Source organism: Camelus dromedarius, chromosome X (genome assembly GCF_036321535.1).
Source record: "Camelus dromedarius isolate mCamDro1 chromosome X, mCamDro1.pat, whole genome shotgun sequence".
In the NCBI taxonomy this organism is placed as follows: domain Eukaryota; kingdom Metazoa; phylum Chordata; class Mammalia; order Artiodactyla; family Camelidae; genus Camelus; species Camelus dromedarius.
The window spans coordinates 36,456,805-36,471,742 of NC_087472.1; the positions used below are offsets into that span (position 1 = coordinate 36,456,805).

At 44.0% G+C, this 14,938-nt stretch overlaps 1 protein-coding gene across 4 annotated transcripts in view; it reads right to left on the reverse strand.

Annotated features, from left to right (window-relative positions):
* Window positions 1–651: 651 nt before the first annotated feature.
* The window catches only part of CHRDL1 (chordin like 1), a 123,116-nt gene continuing 108,829 nt past the window's right edge, over window positions 652–14,938 (reverse strand). For 2 of the 4 annotated variants that reach the window (XM_031445650.2, XM_031445652.2), the window contains exons 9-12: window positions 14,643–14,837; window positions 8,296–8,463; window positions 6,145–6,234; window positions 652–3,052 (exon numbers count right to left, since the gene is read on the reverse strand). In XM_031445650.2, the coding sequence (XP_031301510.2) occupies window positions 2,922–3,052; window positions 6,145–6,234; window positions 8,296–8,463; window positions 14,643–14,837 (584 nt within the window). In that variant the 3' untranslated portion in view covers window positions 652–2,921. Of the gene's footprint in view, window positions 3,053–6,144; window positions 6,235–8,295; window positions 8,464–14,627; window positions 14,838–14,938 lie in introns of all 4 variants that reach the window. The other 2 variants (XM_031445648.2, XM_031445649.2) reach the window with 1 other exon arrangement.

Consider the following 14,938-nt stretch of genomic DNA (forward strand, 5'->3'; position numbering starts at 1 on the left):
GTTCATGTGCATCAAAGGAGAGAGAAATAAGTAGAGTCTCATGTCTATCTTGCGGGGTTACATGGGCAGATCTCAGAGATATTGCAGGTTCGGTTCCAGACCTCCGCAATAAAGCAAATACGGCAATAAAGCGAGTCACATTTTTTGGTTTCCTGGTATATATCGAAGTTATGTTTACACTACACTGTAGTCTATGAGTGTGCAATGGCATTATATCTAAATAATGCACATATCTTAATTTAAAAAGAATTTATTGCTTGTTGTTTATCTATTTTACTTACAGTAGTTAGGAAGTGCAAATCTCGAACTCCTAATCAATCCCTTCCCACCCCTTCCCCCCCTGGTAACCATAAGTTTGTTTTCTGTGTCTGAGAGTCTATCTCTGTTCTGTAAATAAGTTCCTTTGTGTCCTACTTTTTTTAGATTCCACATATAAGTGATATCATATGGTATTCTTCTTTCTCTTTCTGGCTTACTTCACTTAGTAAAGGTCATCTGACTGCAAAGTTCTCACTCCTAACTGTGATGCTGTAGTGTCAGAGGGGTGTCAAGCTGAGTGTGCAACAGCCAGGCCCACCCATCACCTGTTACCCAGTCCGAGGTCAGCACTGCCCAGAGAGTCAATCACTCACACAACATTCCTGCACAGGGTTTTTCAAAATTAACTTTTTTATTAATTTAAAAATCCAGAAATACAGTGACTACATAAATAAGTACCATGTTTAGGTACATGTCCTGTGAGAAGAGTGAAAGGGTAATACTGTTATGTTACTCTTACTTGTTTACATGAGTTAACTATTAAATGGCTACAACTGCTAAGTGGTGCTTATGGGCTTTGTTGTTCCAAGTGTTTATGGTACAAATAAATACACAAGAAGAACCACATCCATTCCTGTCCACTGACTACAGGCGGCTCGGCCTCTTCTCCTTATGCCCCACTCCCGACATGATACCGAACACTGGAGGGTTTCGATGCTGGCTTAGCACAGCTCCCCAGCTCCTGCTTCACACAGCACTTGGCAAAGGTGTGTCCCAGCACCTGGCGGCAGGAGTCTATCTAGGGAAGCTCTCTGGGTGTTCCCTTAAGGTTGAGCTTTCAGAGAACACCTGGGTGGGAAGGCTTTGTGGTGGGTCATCCAGGAGGGGAAATCACCGCTTTGCCTCGGGATTCGGTGACTTGTTTCCACACTATGGAAAGGCTGCCACCTCTGGGAGGGGAGCAGCGGCTACTTAACCTCGTCCACACCCTCCCGCCTCCAGTAATGCCCTGTGGCCTTTCAGCCCTGGGTGTCCTACTTCCTCTTCCCCAGGAGAATGTCTGGGGGGCTTGTAAGAGGCTGCTCCCATGAAGGCCTGGCCACTGGGCCCCTGTGTCTCTTTTCTGAGAACAGACTCCTTTATGTCAGGTTGCCAGAAAGACTGGACATTTTACATTTTTCCCTACTGGTGTCAAATTAAGGGTGAGGGAGTTCCTTTTACCCATGATCACAGAGTAGGAAATATGGCATTTCTTAGTCCCTACCTTTTCTAAGTATTCACTAGAGTTCATTCATGCCCCCTCCAAGGAGATCAATGTAGAAGGCAGGCCTGAGCGTCCCGCTATGGAGAATGTACAGTTTTCCCACAAAGGTGATTTCTAAAGCCAGGCCTCAGAATGGATCGTTTAGGCTCTGGTATCGGGCTGCAAGTAGACATTTTCAGAGCAGGCTTCTCTGGGATCCATGGTTCAAATCCGTGCTCAGTGGAAGGTTTAGCATAAAGAATGTTATCAGAATCCCCACTTCCCCAGATGAGCAATAATTCTAACTGAAGAGCCGCCGTTCAGAAGCTTGTGAGGACTGAGCTCCTCTACAAAGTAAAAATCAACTCCTGCAGTTGAAGAAGAGAAAACTGCCCTTTTAAAGAGCTTCTAGAATTTAATCATTTAACTGAAAATTTTGGACTAGAAAACTAGGACCTCAAGAAAATAAGTGAGGATTGAGCTGTTAATTGGTGAGTTTTACTGACTTGAAAACATGGCCAGCCTGTTGACTGCTATTAATTCCTTTCTTCAACAATTATTTTGTCTTCAGTTTCTGAAAACTTTTACCCAATTCTAACTTCTTTATAGAGGCCCCATAGGTTCGGGGAGAAAAGAGAAGTGGTGTCACGAGGGAGAAGTTATTCCCCACTTCAAAGTGAAGGCAGCCATGCAATGCTGTTCTTATTCTTCACCAGACTTGGTGACTTCAACAACCACATGAGTTGGTGACTTCAGCAACCACACTGCAGACCTAAGGGCAGAGACTTGTGCTCACGATGCCTTACTTATCCTCCTGGGTACCAAACATGTCCAAGCGACTTGGGAGCCCGGCAATGGAAAGGAGGGAAGAGACTGTGCTGGCCTTGCCTCAAGGTGAAGGCTCTAGTTTAGTGTGTGTGCCTGGGTGTGTGCACGTGTGTGTGTGAAGTTGGGAGTTAATTTTTTTTTAAAACACCAGACATCTAAAATTTGAAGAGCAGAATTTCATACAAATATTTTCTCTGTACTACAGAACTCCTCCTACGAAGTCATTCCCTTCAGTTTCTCTCACTGGAATGACTTTCTAGATAGAAACCCGGGGACAGGGTTGGGGGGTGGTTTGTTTACTCCTTAATCTGTAAAGAAATGTGATTCTCCCAGAAACTACAGCAGTGTTGTGGTGTTCTGGCCCTCTTCCTCCCATAGATAATTCAAGACTCTTCTAGTCTGTTCGGAGGAACTGTTTAAGGGCCGACACACCACTCCAATAAAGGAGCAAGTTATGCTGTGCATGGCGTGAGTAGTTAACTGCATTTGAGTTTGGGGTTTCAGGGCCCTGTTGACTTAAGCAAAGTAAGCCTGCAGTCCAGCTGCAGCTTGAGTTTTCCTGCTATACCCTCTCCAATACTGTCTGTCTCGTCTAACAGTGGCCCTTTTCAGACCTTTCCAGGTACAAAACCTTGACCAAATCTTCAAGCTCTGTTCTGCACACCCGACTTGAACACATCTGGCTGATCTGGGCTTCTCCTTCAGTGAAGATCTTCCACTGGCCTAAAAGGCAAACACAAAGTGGCCCAGGGATGTAAGAGGAGAGCAGAGCCAGTTAGGAGTATAATCCATATACCCCATCCTTCCCCACCCACTCCCGGACCCGCCAGGGGAGCTGGAATACAGGTGTTATGTGCTTACAGCCCAACAGCCCCCAAAACATTTTTCTGGGGACAGATACGGAAAATGACCCTCAGAGCCTTCATTTCAATGCACAACATTTCTAACAATCCCAAGAATACATAACTGCTTCCTCGGGAGTAAAACCTAAGTACTACTCTTGTGATTTTTACAGCCTATTTAGCATTCGCAAAATGCTCCACTATCAGGTTGTGAGCTATCAGGTGGCTCACTTGGCACCAGGTCAAATAAGACACTTTGGAGAACAGTTCCTGGTGCATCCCTGGGCTTTGCTTGCTCTTTGAGGTCTGAATATTAGTTTGGGTTACTTGATTATTTACTGCTCTTTTCTGTATTCTTGCCACTCTTTGTTAAAAACGGTTCCCCTCTGCTTTCTCTGATGCCCACACACTGTCTTTACACCACTTTGAGCGGCCCTCACCTTCCTAGGGCTCCTTAGAAAGGTCCATCCTCACATTCCCCATGTGATCCCTCTCTGCTCTGGATGAACACGGCTGCATCCCTTCTGTTCCCTGTCATCCCTGCTCGTGTTTCCTTCCATTCTCTGTTTTCTCCTCCCCCTTCACTATGGAACTGTCCACACTTCCAACGTGTCCTTATCAACTTCTTTGTTCACCATACTGCATGCTAACTGAGCAAACATTTTTGAGTGCACACCCTGTGCTGAGTGCTGGAAACCACCCGATGTCTCTGGACCATCCCTTTTCTAACTCTCACTGGTCCCGCAGTGGCAAGATCTTCCTCCTCCTGCTATCATCTTGCTCTGTCAACTAACCTTCCTAACAAAATGCCCATCCTGGATCTCCTCTTCAGTCTTCTTTTTATGCTCTCATGGTGTTGCAACCTGGAGAACTCCCAGTCCAAGGTCAGCAAGCTCCTCTTAATCCAAAATTGATGTTGAACCTCTTTTTTTTTTCCTAGCCACAGGAGACCATGACCCCCTTCCTTATAGCCTCCATTTCTTTGGTCCTTTCTCCCTTAGATTCTTCACTTTTCCCTATTCTCTCAGACTCGATGGGAAAGGAGAGATAAGTTGGGCAAAGAACCAGCTTTTACTGAAGCCCTATGGCGTGCCAGGATCTGATAGGCACATTATATACAGGAGTCAGGCTTGTTATTCTCTGCCCCCAGGTGACCCTGCAGGATCATCTCGTTCGTACCCACTTCCTTCAGCTTCACACAGTTAAAGGCAGATACCATTTACCTCCATTAGATACTGCATATCCTAACTGTGATGGGCAGTTTGTTAAAATCATCTTTCAAGTATCCTAGTGCCTAGCACAGTGCCTTGCTTACAGTATGAACAAAAATATGTTCTTGGTAATTAATTGGTAATTTCAAAAGTCACATCATTGATCCTGGAATCTTAGGCTCTGCCTCCTTTATTCCTTACTCATAAGAACTCCCAACTCCTCCATCTGAATCCTCCTACTGTCCAGGTAATTGTCTACCAGTCTTGAGCAGAATAAACCATTGACCTCATCAACCTTATTTCCAGCTGCCTATTGGATCACTCTACTCAAATGGCCTTCAAGCATCTTAATCGAAACATGTTCCAAGTAAAACTCATTTTTTTCCCACCAATACCCATTCATTCTCCAGAGTTTCCTGTTGGTGAATGGTACTACTATCCACCTCGTCTATAAAGTTGTTAACATTGGAGTCATTCCAAACTCATTTCTCTCTTTCATACTGATCTTGATGATCTAACCTCAGAGCTGTCCCTCCCAGGAACTCCTCCTCCCATCTAACCAACTTTATACAGTCTAACAGCTTCCTACAGACTATCACCAGCTCTCTCAATAAAAGCCCACCTTCCACTTCATATAGCAAGTATCACTTTCTAAAAAACAGATGTGAATGCATTGTTCACTTACTTAAAACCCCCCACTGGGGTTCTCTGGTCTGGAGATCAAGTCCAACTTCTTAGCATGGCATACTGGGCTCTTTAGAATATGGCTTCATCAAAGTAGGTGCTTCATAAATGCCTCTGACAGCTGAGAGACATCTTCCCAAAACACCAGTTTGAAACCACTATACTGTGTGGAATTTTGCAGCAACTACCCAAGCTACTTGCCTCCTACCTGAACTTCTCACTGGTTTCTTCCAGGCCCTCTGACTACTCCCTGCCTACAATTCTTCTCGTCTTTCAGTGCACCGTCTGTGGCCTTTGTAATTCTTCCTCACCCATACCCACACATCCATCCACACTCACATTTCTTGTTTGCTCCCGTCTGAGTCTTCTCTTAGGCTGTACCCTCTTCCTGGACTGATTTCCTGTCCTGTTGCCCAGTCACACCCTTCTCTTTCAAAACCCACCTCCTCCCCGAAGCCTTCCCCGACTAAGCCCATCTGGCTCTCATCTCGTTGTTCTTTGCAGATCCCTCTGAGCTCTTAGGTATTTAACTCTTCAGAACTATGCTAATACATAGTGAAGGCATTTTCATGTTCTGTCTCGCCCATTAGAATTCCCTGTGGACAGAAATTCTGTGACTTTTATTCCTTCAGAAGTACTCCCCACCCACCAGCGCCTGCAGGCTCTAGTCCCAGGCTCCATCTAGCATAGGAAGTGGGAGAGCCTGAGTCGGCCTGAGCGTTTTTAAAGAAACATGACCACCTGGGGCCGTTCCAAAGAGTCAAATGGAGCTTTGATGCAACACAAGAATTGATATACATTAATTTTTCTCTCATCCCCATCACCTAGGGAAGAGCCTTCCAGATGTGAAGTCTGCACAGATGTACCAGACCTAGAATCTTGTAAGCTTTCTCCAACCCTTTTGAGACTCTGGGTTTAGTCACCTGGAGAGAGAGAATAGCCCCTAATGTTGACACTGAGCATTGCTCCTGTTTACTGAGAATATGGGGTGGGGGCTGGAGGGTACTTTGTTTAGAACTAGGCTACAGTGAAAACTAGATGTGTTTTCCAGGGAGGAATAAAGAGAGTCCCCACTTACTCAGGGTTGTCCTCGTCACCAGCTTGAAGTGAGGGAGTTCCTCAAACATCCTCTTGGAGATCTTCTCAATGTGGAAGTGCTGGAGGATGCCTGGGGCCAAGCAAAGAGTGCGGCAGGTGGTCAGACACTCTCTATCTGGAACCACCAACCCCTTTTTTTCCTGCTTGGGCTGAACATATCATCTCATTTCTGGGGCTTAGGAGTCTCGAGCTGAGTTGTGTAATGTGCTTAACCAGGAACTTGGACGGCTCGAGGGTTATAATTGACTCCATTTGTTTCCTTGGCTCGCCAGCCTCCCCCCTGGTTCTCCAGAGGATGGAGATAAGGGAGACAGAGCCGCTGGCCGTTGGGACCCGCCCCTAGGGAAAGCCACAGGGAATCAAGCATGGGTGCCGGTTGGAGTTTCCGCATCCCAAGGCAGTATTAGACATCGTGTCCTTGCCCCAAGTCTGGTCCATGCCAAGCCACTGGGCTGCCCTCTGGCTCAGCCGTGAGAGCCAGTGATGGGCCTTGCAGACAGGTTCTTTGTGTAAATGGAGAAGCCATCCCTATTCTTGAACTCACTGAAAAGCCTATTTTCCTTTGGGAAACAGTCACATCTCCTTTAGCTTTCCCTTTTAAAAAATGGGGAGAGATCAAATAATGGGGTTCCCACAGGCTCAACCTTGCCTGAGTAGTTTTTATCTGAATAACACATGAACAACAGAAAACAGCCTTGCAGTTAAGGAGCAATATGGTACCAGCCCATGTAAATAATCTTCACAAGGTCTACAGGGAGCGACGGACACAAAGCCTGGGTTTTCTCTGTCCACCAGGCACAGATCTTGATTACCCAGCACTGTGAACAAGAGGTTATTTAGATGATACCCTAGCAAGTTGAAAAGCATCCACACACCTCTGTGACACAAGAGATGTGGGGTGATGGATGAATTGTGAGCCCACCGCTACGAAAGCTGACAGAACAGCGCTTACTCCTAGTGACCAGTTACAGAGGGGCTAGGGAGTTACAGACAGCAAATCAACATCCCTAGGTATGCAGCAAAAATAAACAGCAATGAGACATCTATGTGTGTTCTAGCATATTTCTTAAGGGGCAGGGAGGAACTCGTTCTTTTCAGAAAGAAAGGTTGTTGTGAAAAGGGAGAGAAAAAGGACCCCCAAATACTAGAGCAGGTATTTCTCAAAGGATGGGTCCAAGGGCCCCGTGCATCAGCATCACCTGGCTATTTGTTAGAAATGCAAACGTGTAGACCCTATGCGAGGCTGACTGAATTCGTATTTCTTAGATGAGACTGGACAGCTGTTTTAAACCAGCTCCTTGTGTGATGCAGAAACTCACTCAAGTTCGAGCACTCTTGAGCCTTACGTGGGGGCATTATTTCCCAATTGAAATCTCACCGCTACACTTGGATTCCTAGAAAACTTGACCAGACTACAACTGCCCTAGTCTTGTAGCTGTGGGATGGTTTGAATAGCTGCAGGTTCACAATGAACAGAATGTGGCTTGCTGTGGCAGTCAACGCAAGTAACCAGAAAGGAACTGAACATCATGACTGGGATTGTTCCTCCAGTGAGACTATCATCTTCTTGAGGGCAGGGATGATGTTTTAAATGTTTTAAATTTGTCCGACTGCAGAGCACCCAACATGATTCGAGAGACTCAGCTTTGCACTGAATGAATGTATTTTCACGTTTGCTGAGCTTCGTCTTGGAAACAACGGTAGACTACAGTTTGGTATTTACAGCCCTGGCTGTACATCAGAATTACCTGTGGCGCTTTCAGAACAAACACGTAAGCCCAAGCCCCACTCCTGGCCCATTAGTCAGAATCTCTGATTTGGTATTTAAAAGCCTTCCCAGATGATTCTGCTGCGCAGCCAGGGTGAAGAACCCACTCCTCCAGCCTTGGTTGTGTGGGGAAGACAACAAACCCCAATAGTAAATACTTACTTTTCAGCCCAGGTCACAGTTAAAGTGAAAGGCCACAATAGCCACCTTATGAGTCATGTGTTAGTTTCTAAGCAATCAGGAAATCTTCTGACCCCAACAGAGGAACAGACTGAAGCAAAATGAAGGTGAGCTTTCCCTTCCTTCCCTCTGTCCCCCTTACAAAAAAAAAAAAACATAAGAAATTAATGTTGTCTTGCTTACCTTTTCGAATGGTCCAAACGTGGACCTCTACCTGGGGTGGTCTCTCTGTCTCCAGAGCTATTTTTCTGGTGGTCTCCCCATCCTCCATGAACACAGACTCGTACACGGGCATTGTTTCTTCTCCACAAAAGTAGCCTTTGCTGTCAAAGCTTTGGCTGGGAAGTTCTTCTGGAATCATGAAGCAAGTAGAAAGATTTGTCATGGGTTTCCAAAACTAGAAGCAAACTTCTTCACTTATGTATCTCATTGTTAATAACACCTCACAAGCATCAAAAGTGGACAATCAACAAGAATATTCCTTCAGAGATAGAAAGCCCACCCTTTAGCAGTCACCAAATCACAAAGGCGCACATGACTCTAAGTCCATGTGATGACTGAATCCACAGTTCTGCAGAACACTGGCCCCAAAGCTACACTAGATCTACCACTGCCACATGAGAAGTGGACCTTCATGAAGAAGAAGAATGTGACCAGGTATGAATCTGTTGGGCACTTAAGGGAACATAGAATCTTCCATGCTGGGTCAGGATCATGGTTTGTCTAGCTCAGTGTTGCCAACAGAGACTCAAAGAACGGGCTGACAGAAAGTCTTGGTTAACTTCCCTGATGTCACTTAGGTATACTTAGAAAACATTTATGACACTTATTGATGTGCATATATTTGCCCAAAGGACCTATCTCAATTGGCTTGACATTTCTGAATGCTCTTTAATTTGTTTGTAAGGGGAATGAAAATACCAGATCAACACCAGGGCCAAAACCTCGATGTCAGATTAGTCATACATATGCTATACCAAATGAACAGTTGGAAGACACAAAAAAATTTGGTCAAATCCCTTAACTATGGATCATTTAAAGTATAAACTAAATTGTTGGATTTCAGCTTCTAGGCATAAAGGTACCAGCCTCCTTCGACCCCCCATTCTGCTTCACCCTCTTCTTTCTTCAGGCCCCCACCGAAAGAAGTTTCCCTTGGTTGGTTATCCATGAGTTAAGTTCCTTTGCTGGCCTTGTAATCAGCACCATTTTCAGCTGTGTATTTAAAGTGTAACACTTAAGCTGAAACTGAATTCTGTCTAGGCAAGAGATGTGCTTATGTGTACAAAGCAAAGAGCAACACAGTAACTCCCAGTTACCGAACAAAACCAGGGTAATCTGGGGAAAGGTAACTCGCCCTCATGGAAACAGTGGCATGGTTCCTGCCAAATTTCAAAGCAACCTTCCTGCTAAGGCCATTGGACACAGAATCCGTGTGATGCTGTACCCCTCAAGGATTTAAACTTATTGAAAATTAAATAAATAAAAGTGTGGATTTGTTTTTTTTTTTAAAGTGTAATGCTCAAATCAGCAACAGCAAAGAGAAGTTGAGGACCCTGAAAACTGAGTATGTGCAGAAGCCATCTGTAAGAACAGCTGATGAAAGCATTGTGTATTGAGTGCTTTGCACCTGTGATTCTAACTGGGGGGGCTCACTGTTAGCCATTTGGACTAGAGGTAATCAAACTGCTAGTGCGTATCTCTTGCTGATCTGATTCGCTTTCCAACCCTCACCACCATTTGGGTGCTGAAAGAACAAAATCCAAGTCTTCTCTGGGTGATTCCAGATTGGATTACTCAATTTATAGATCACCTTAGAATCAAGCTTTCTTTCTCCTTTTGTCTTTTTTTTTTAAGTTATTTAATTACTCGGTGGGTTGGTCTTTTTTGGTTCCATTAGGTAATTAAGGGATGTGTGTGAGCACTTTTCAAATGGGTGGAGGGGGGAAGAGGTCACTGAGTCTACCGGAACCTCTGTGTATTTAATTACCAGCTTTAGAATGAGAGCCAGGTTCATGTGTTCAGTCTTCCTCACCAGCTTAATACTGGCTACGGCTCTAACTGCCATGTGAAATCCATGATGGCATGGCAAGTACCTGTAACATGCTAAAAGTTCTCCCAGTGTCCTGAAGAGTCATCTTGCACCACCACCCCTCCCCTCCAAGAGCTTCATTTACTCACCAGAAGGGATCTACAAACCACAGAATCATTAGTGACTCAACCTCACTGGTACATAAAAATACTGAGTAAATAAACAGAACGTGTCTTTCGAGCTACCTACTTGGCAACGTCTTTTTCATTTCACACACTCCACTTCGAGGTGCTTCCTGATCACTCCATTTTCACCTACTTTCATTTTCTTCTGGGGAAGCAGGCCATGCCTCAAGTCATTTCTAGCCATTGCCACTTCCCATGAGAATGCTCCTGTCCTGAGCCCCCCAGAACTAAGAAACTGGGGAACCATTCCTTATGGAAATGGGGGTGATGGATGCAGGAGATGTATTATCCTGGCCCAAGAAACAAACTTTAAGTCTTAAGGGGGGCTTTTTCTGCTGGAACCTAAAGGGGGTGGGTCATTACAGGATTTCCAGGTATTGGGGTGGCATGGTGGGGTTGAGAGGTGAGTTGGGGAACCTTCAAAGAGTGGAAGTCCTACACAGCCCTGCAGACGGCCACTGATACACAAGGCAAGGCCAACCTCTACAAGAGTGAAGAGAAGAGAGAGAGGTGAATTCCACATCTTTTCTTTTGGCCTTGGTTTGGTACTGGAGGAGCCTGCAATCATTTGTTATGGTGAAACTTTTGGCTGGATCATCAGTGACTTTTATTTCTTTTCCCTTCTCAACATGAATAACTGAATTTACTGTTGGTTTTTCCATCGGTCTTCTTCCCTCCTCACTCCTTTATTCCTTTTCCTCTGTGTCTTGTGTCATTTTCTAAGAGGCTGAGGATGTCACGATCTTCCCATTTCTCACCCCTTCACATCATTCAGAACTCTCAGAGAGGAGGATATAGCTCAGTGGTAGAGCACATGCTTAGCATGCACAAGGTCCTGGGTTCAATCCCCAGTACCTCCACTTAAAAATAAATACATAAATGAAATGAAAACCTAATTATACTCCCTCCTGCAAAAAAATTTTTTAAAAAACCTCTACTCAAACAGCATTCTTCAAAGAAGCAGTCCCTGACCAGTCTCTTGATTTGAAAGTGCTCACCCCTGCCGGTCCCATTCACTATTGCCTGATCCTGTTTGTTTTTTCTTCATGGTACTCATTGCCACTGATAATTCCCTTATTGGTTTGTGGTCATTATCTTTCTTCTCCCACTAGAATGTAAGGAGCATGCTGGCAAGTAGCCGGCGTCTGTCTGCTTTCTCTCTCTACTTTCAGTACCTATAACGGTGTCTTGCACACAGTAGGCACAAAATACGTGTCTCCAGATTGAATGCTGCACAAACAAGTACATGCCCCTTGTGGCCATAAAGCTGCTGAGTACCCAGGTCTCTGCGGATAGTGACTCTTGTCGGGCAATGGGACTACCAGGAGACTTTCCATTTGCAGACACCCATGTGTGGCTCACTGAGGGACAGGTGCACATGGAATAGGACAGACACTCTCTCCTTCCATGCTGCCCTGTAAGTCCTCCTCTCTACACGTCTGAGCAGTGTGGGAAAGCAGGAAAAGCCTCTCTTCCAGAGAAACAGGTTTAGTCAACGAGACTCTTCAATATATCACCAATTGGGATTGTAAGGGAAGTCTTTAAAATAATGGTTGTTTAATACTTTTTCTTTTTTAAAAAATGTGAACATAAATTTAATTTCTCTGGATTAAACGCCCAGAAGTGGAACTGCCAGGTGGTATGTTAAGGGCACATTTAGTTGCTTTTTTTTTTAAATTGAAGTATAGTTGATTATTACTTTGTCTAACTACAAAAGTGCTTATTGTTGAAAATTTAGAAAATACAGATAAAAAGGAGAAAATAAGAGTTACCCATAATTCAGTCACCCAAATATGACCACTATTAACATTCAGCCATATGCCATTCTAGTCTTTTTTTTTTTTTTGGTCTAAGTATATTATCAATGCTTTTTTTCTTTAAATACAAGAAGTGGGATCATAACATACATATTGTTTTGTAGCTTGCTCTTGTCACTTAACAGATATATTGCAAACATCTTTCTGTGCCATTAAACCTTGTTCTATGGTGATTCTTAATGGCTGCATAATATACCACAGTACAGGTATACCATAATTTATTTAACAATTTCCATAGTGGCGGACTTTCAGTTTGTTTCGAATATTTCACCATTGTAAACAGTACTGCAGAAAAAATCCTTGTTTGTATATCTCTGTATGTCCCTGATTACTTTCTTTGGACTCCTAGGAGTGAAACTGCTTAGCCAAAAAGTATGAACGTAAAGGTTCTAATAAATACCACCAACCTGAAAGGCAGTGCCTGTTCTGTGTCCTGTTCTCACACCTTTTTGATTCCTTCACTCTTACTTGAATCACCTACACCAATAAAATCCTAACCACACAAAGAGATGGGATTTGGTCCGCAAGTCTGAAATTCAAATTGGAATATTATATAGTGGGAGGGTTTATCTTACCTGAGGTAGTTTAGCTGACTATTAATTTGTATCTGAAATTATCTTATTGAATTACTTTTATCTTTATAGGTGTTAGACCCTTGACAGAAGAGAAAACTGTGTTGGTGGAAGTACTCCTAAGTGACACTGAAAGGCTTGGGGATCCAGTGAGATTGCAGACTTGGAAGCTGTAATAGGTCATCGTAGCTGGGTGGCCCCCATGTCCACATCCTCAGAATGTGCTCTCTCCCTACTCCTAATGAGTACATTTCCTCATCAAATTTAATGCCCAAATTCTTTGCTCCATATCAGATAGCTCCTGACCTTCCTATCCACACCCTGCCCCCTGTTTACTCTAGAAGATGAAGGTCATTACATTAAGAAAGATTTTGTTTGTGTCATAGCTCAGTGCTTCTCAAACTTTAATGTGCATTGGAATCGCCTGGGGGGCCTGGTTAAAATGCAGATTCTGATGCAGGTCTGGGGTGGAACCTGAGAGCCTGCATTTCTGACTAGCTCCCAGGTGCTGCTGGTCCTCAGGCCACATTTTGATTAGTAAGACCATAAACCACCCTGGGCCTGCAGCAGTGGTTCCCAAACTTGCCCGCACATGAATATTGCCTGGAGATCTTTTAAAAATTCCAAATCCCAGGCCACACCTCAAATCAATTAAATCATAATCTCTGGGGATGAGACACAGGTATCTTTAAACACTCTCTGGGGGATTCCAATGTGCAGACAAGTTTGGGGACAACTGGCCTACATGAAGATGCTCAAATTATGTATATGTAATGACTAAGTTTATATTTGCCTGCTACTCATGAGGAATTGCCTAAATTGAATTAATGATTTAGCTCTCTGCCTACATTTAAAAACGTTTGGTTTTTCATCTGTTTACAAAAATGCTTTGCAGGTTGACATCAGACATGATAAATTCATGTGCCTGGAAGGGAATAATTTCATTCAGTCCTAGAACGTTAGAGCTGGAAAGGGCCTAAGAAATCTCCTCTAACTCTTTCATTTTGCAGAGAAGGAAACAAGCTCAGAGAGGTGAAGTGACTTGCTCCAGGTCACACAGGAAACCAGTGGCAGAGCCTGGGCTAGAATGCTTGATTGCTAATCCAGTACTCTGTCAACCCCAATACTACAGACTGTATTTTTTTTCTAGCTCATGTGTCAAAACCACCATTTAAGTAATTGACTTCCCTTTTTGAAAATCAGACAACATTTTCTATGGGCCTGGAAAAAACAATGGGATGGAAGTGACCTGGTTTCTGAGTCTTGGTTTTATTATCTATTTCTCTGACTCTGGGGAAGTCATTTCACTTTATACACCTCAGTTTTCTTATCTTTAATAGAGAAATAATAATATCATTATAGGATTTTAGTATTGGAAGGAAGCTTGGAGATCAATTGTTCCAAACTTTCTATTGTGCAGATGAGGCTGCTGTGGCCCAGAGCAGATGTGGCACATTTCCAAGGTCATATAGCAAGTTACTTAGGACCAGAACCCACTCTCCTTCCACTACACCTCACCTATCTTTCATCCTGCCTCACAGGGGAAATGGAGGAGTTAGTGATATAAACAGAAGGTGCTACTTACTGTCCCTCCTAATAATCACATTAACCTATTTTCTCTGCTATTTAGAAAAGCAAAACTTCAGTTCAGCCCTTAGGGCTACATGTGGTCAAAGGTGTGGTAGACATAAGCAAATCCCCAGCCTATTTCTGAGAAGTAAATTTCTTCCAAGCAACCATCTTATCAGCCCTTCAAGAGAGGAGCAAATGTAGTTCATTTAGTTATTAGCAGAACTATTACTGTTACAAAATGGCAGGTTGTGATGATGTTTTCTGATGCTCAAAGAACACTGAGAATGACTACGTGGGGATCTCCACCAACCAAAGGCAGGGCTTCCAACCAACGCACCTTTTGCCTTTTTACCTGGACACACCTTGCAGCACTTTCCGTCTATTTTTTGAGGATACTTGCAGGGGTATCGATTGGGGCAATGGATTTTCTTGCACTCTTGCTTGGTGACGTTACAAGTGCACAGCACACACTCCACAATGCCAAATGCCCGGAGGTTTGGGTGCCAGGACTCGCCATGGGAATAGGTCTTTCCATTGGAAACACACACTGGAAGAGAACGCAGGACTGGAAATTAAAGGCTCAGGAGCTGAAATGGACCCTTATGCTCAGAACACAAGCCCTGAACCCCTTGAGACATTGAGCATCCT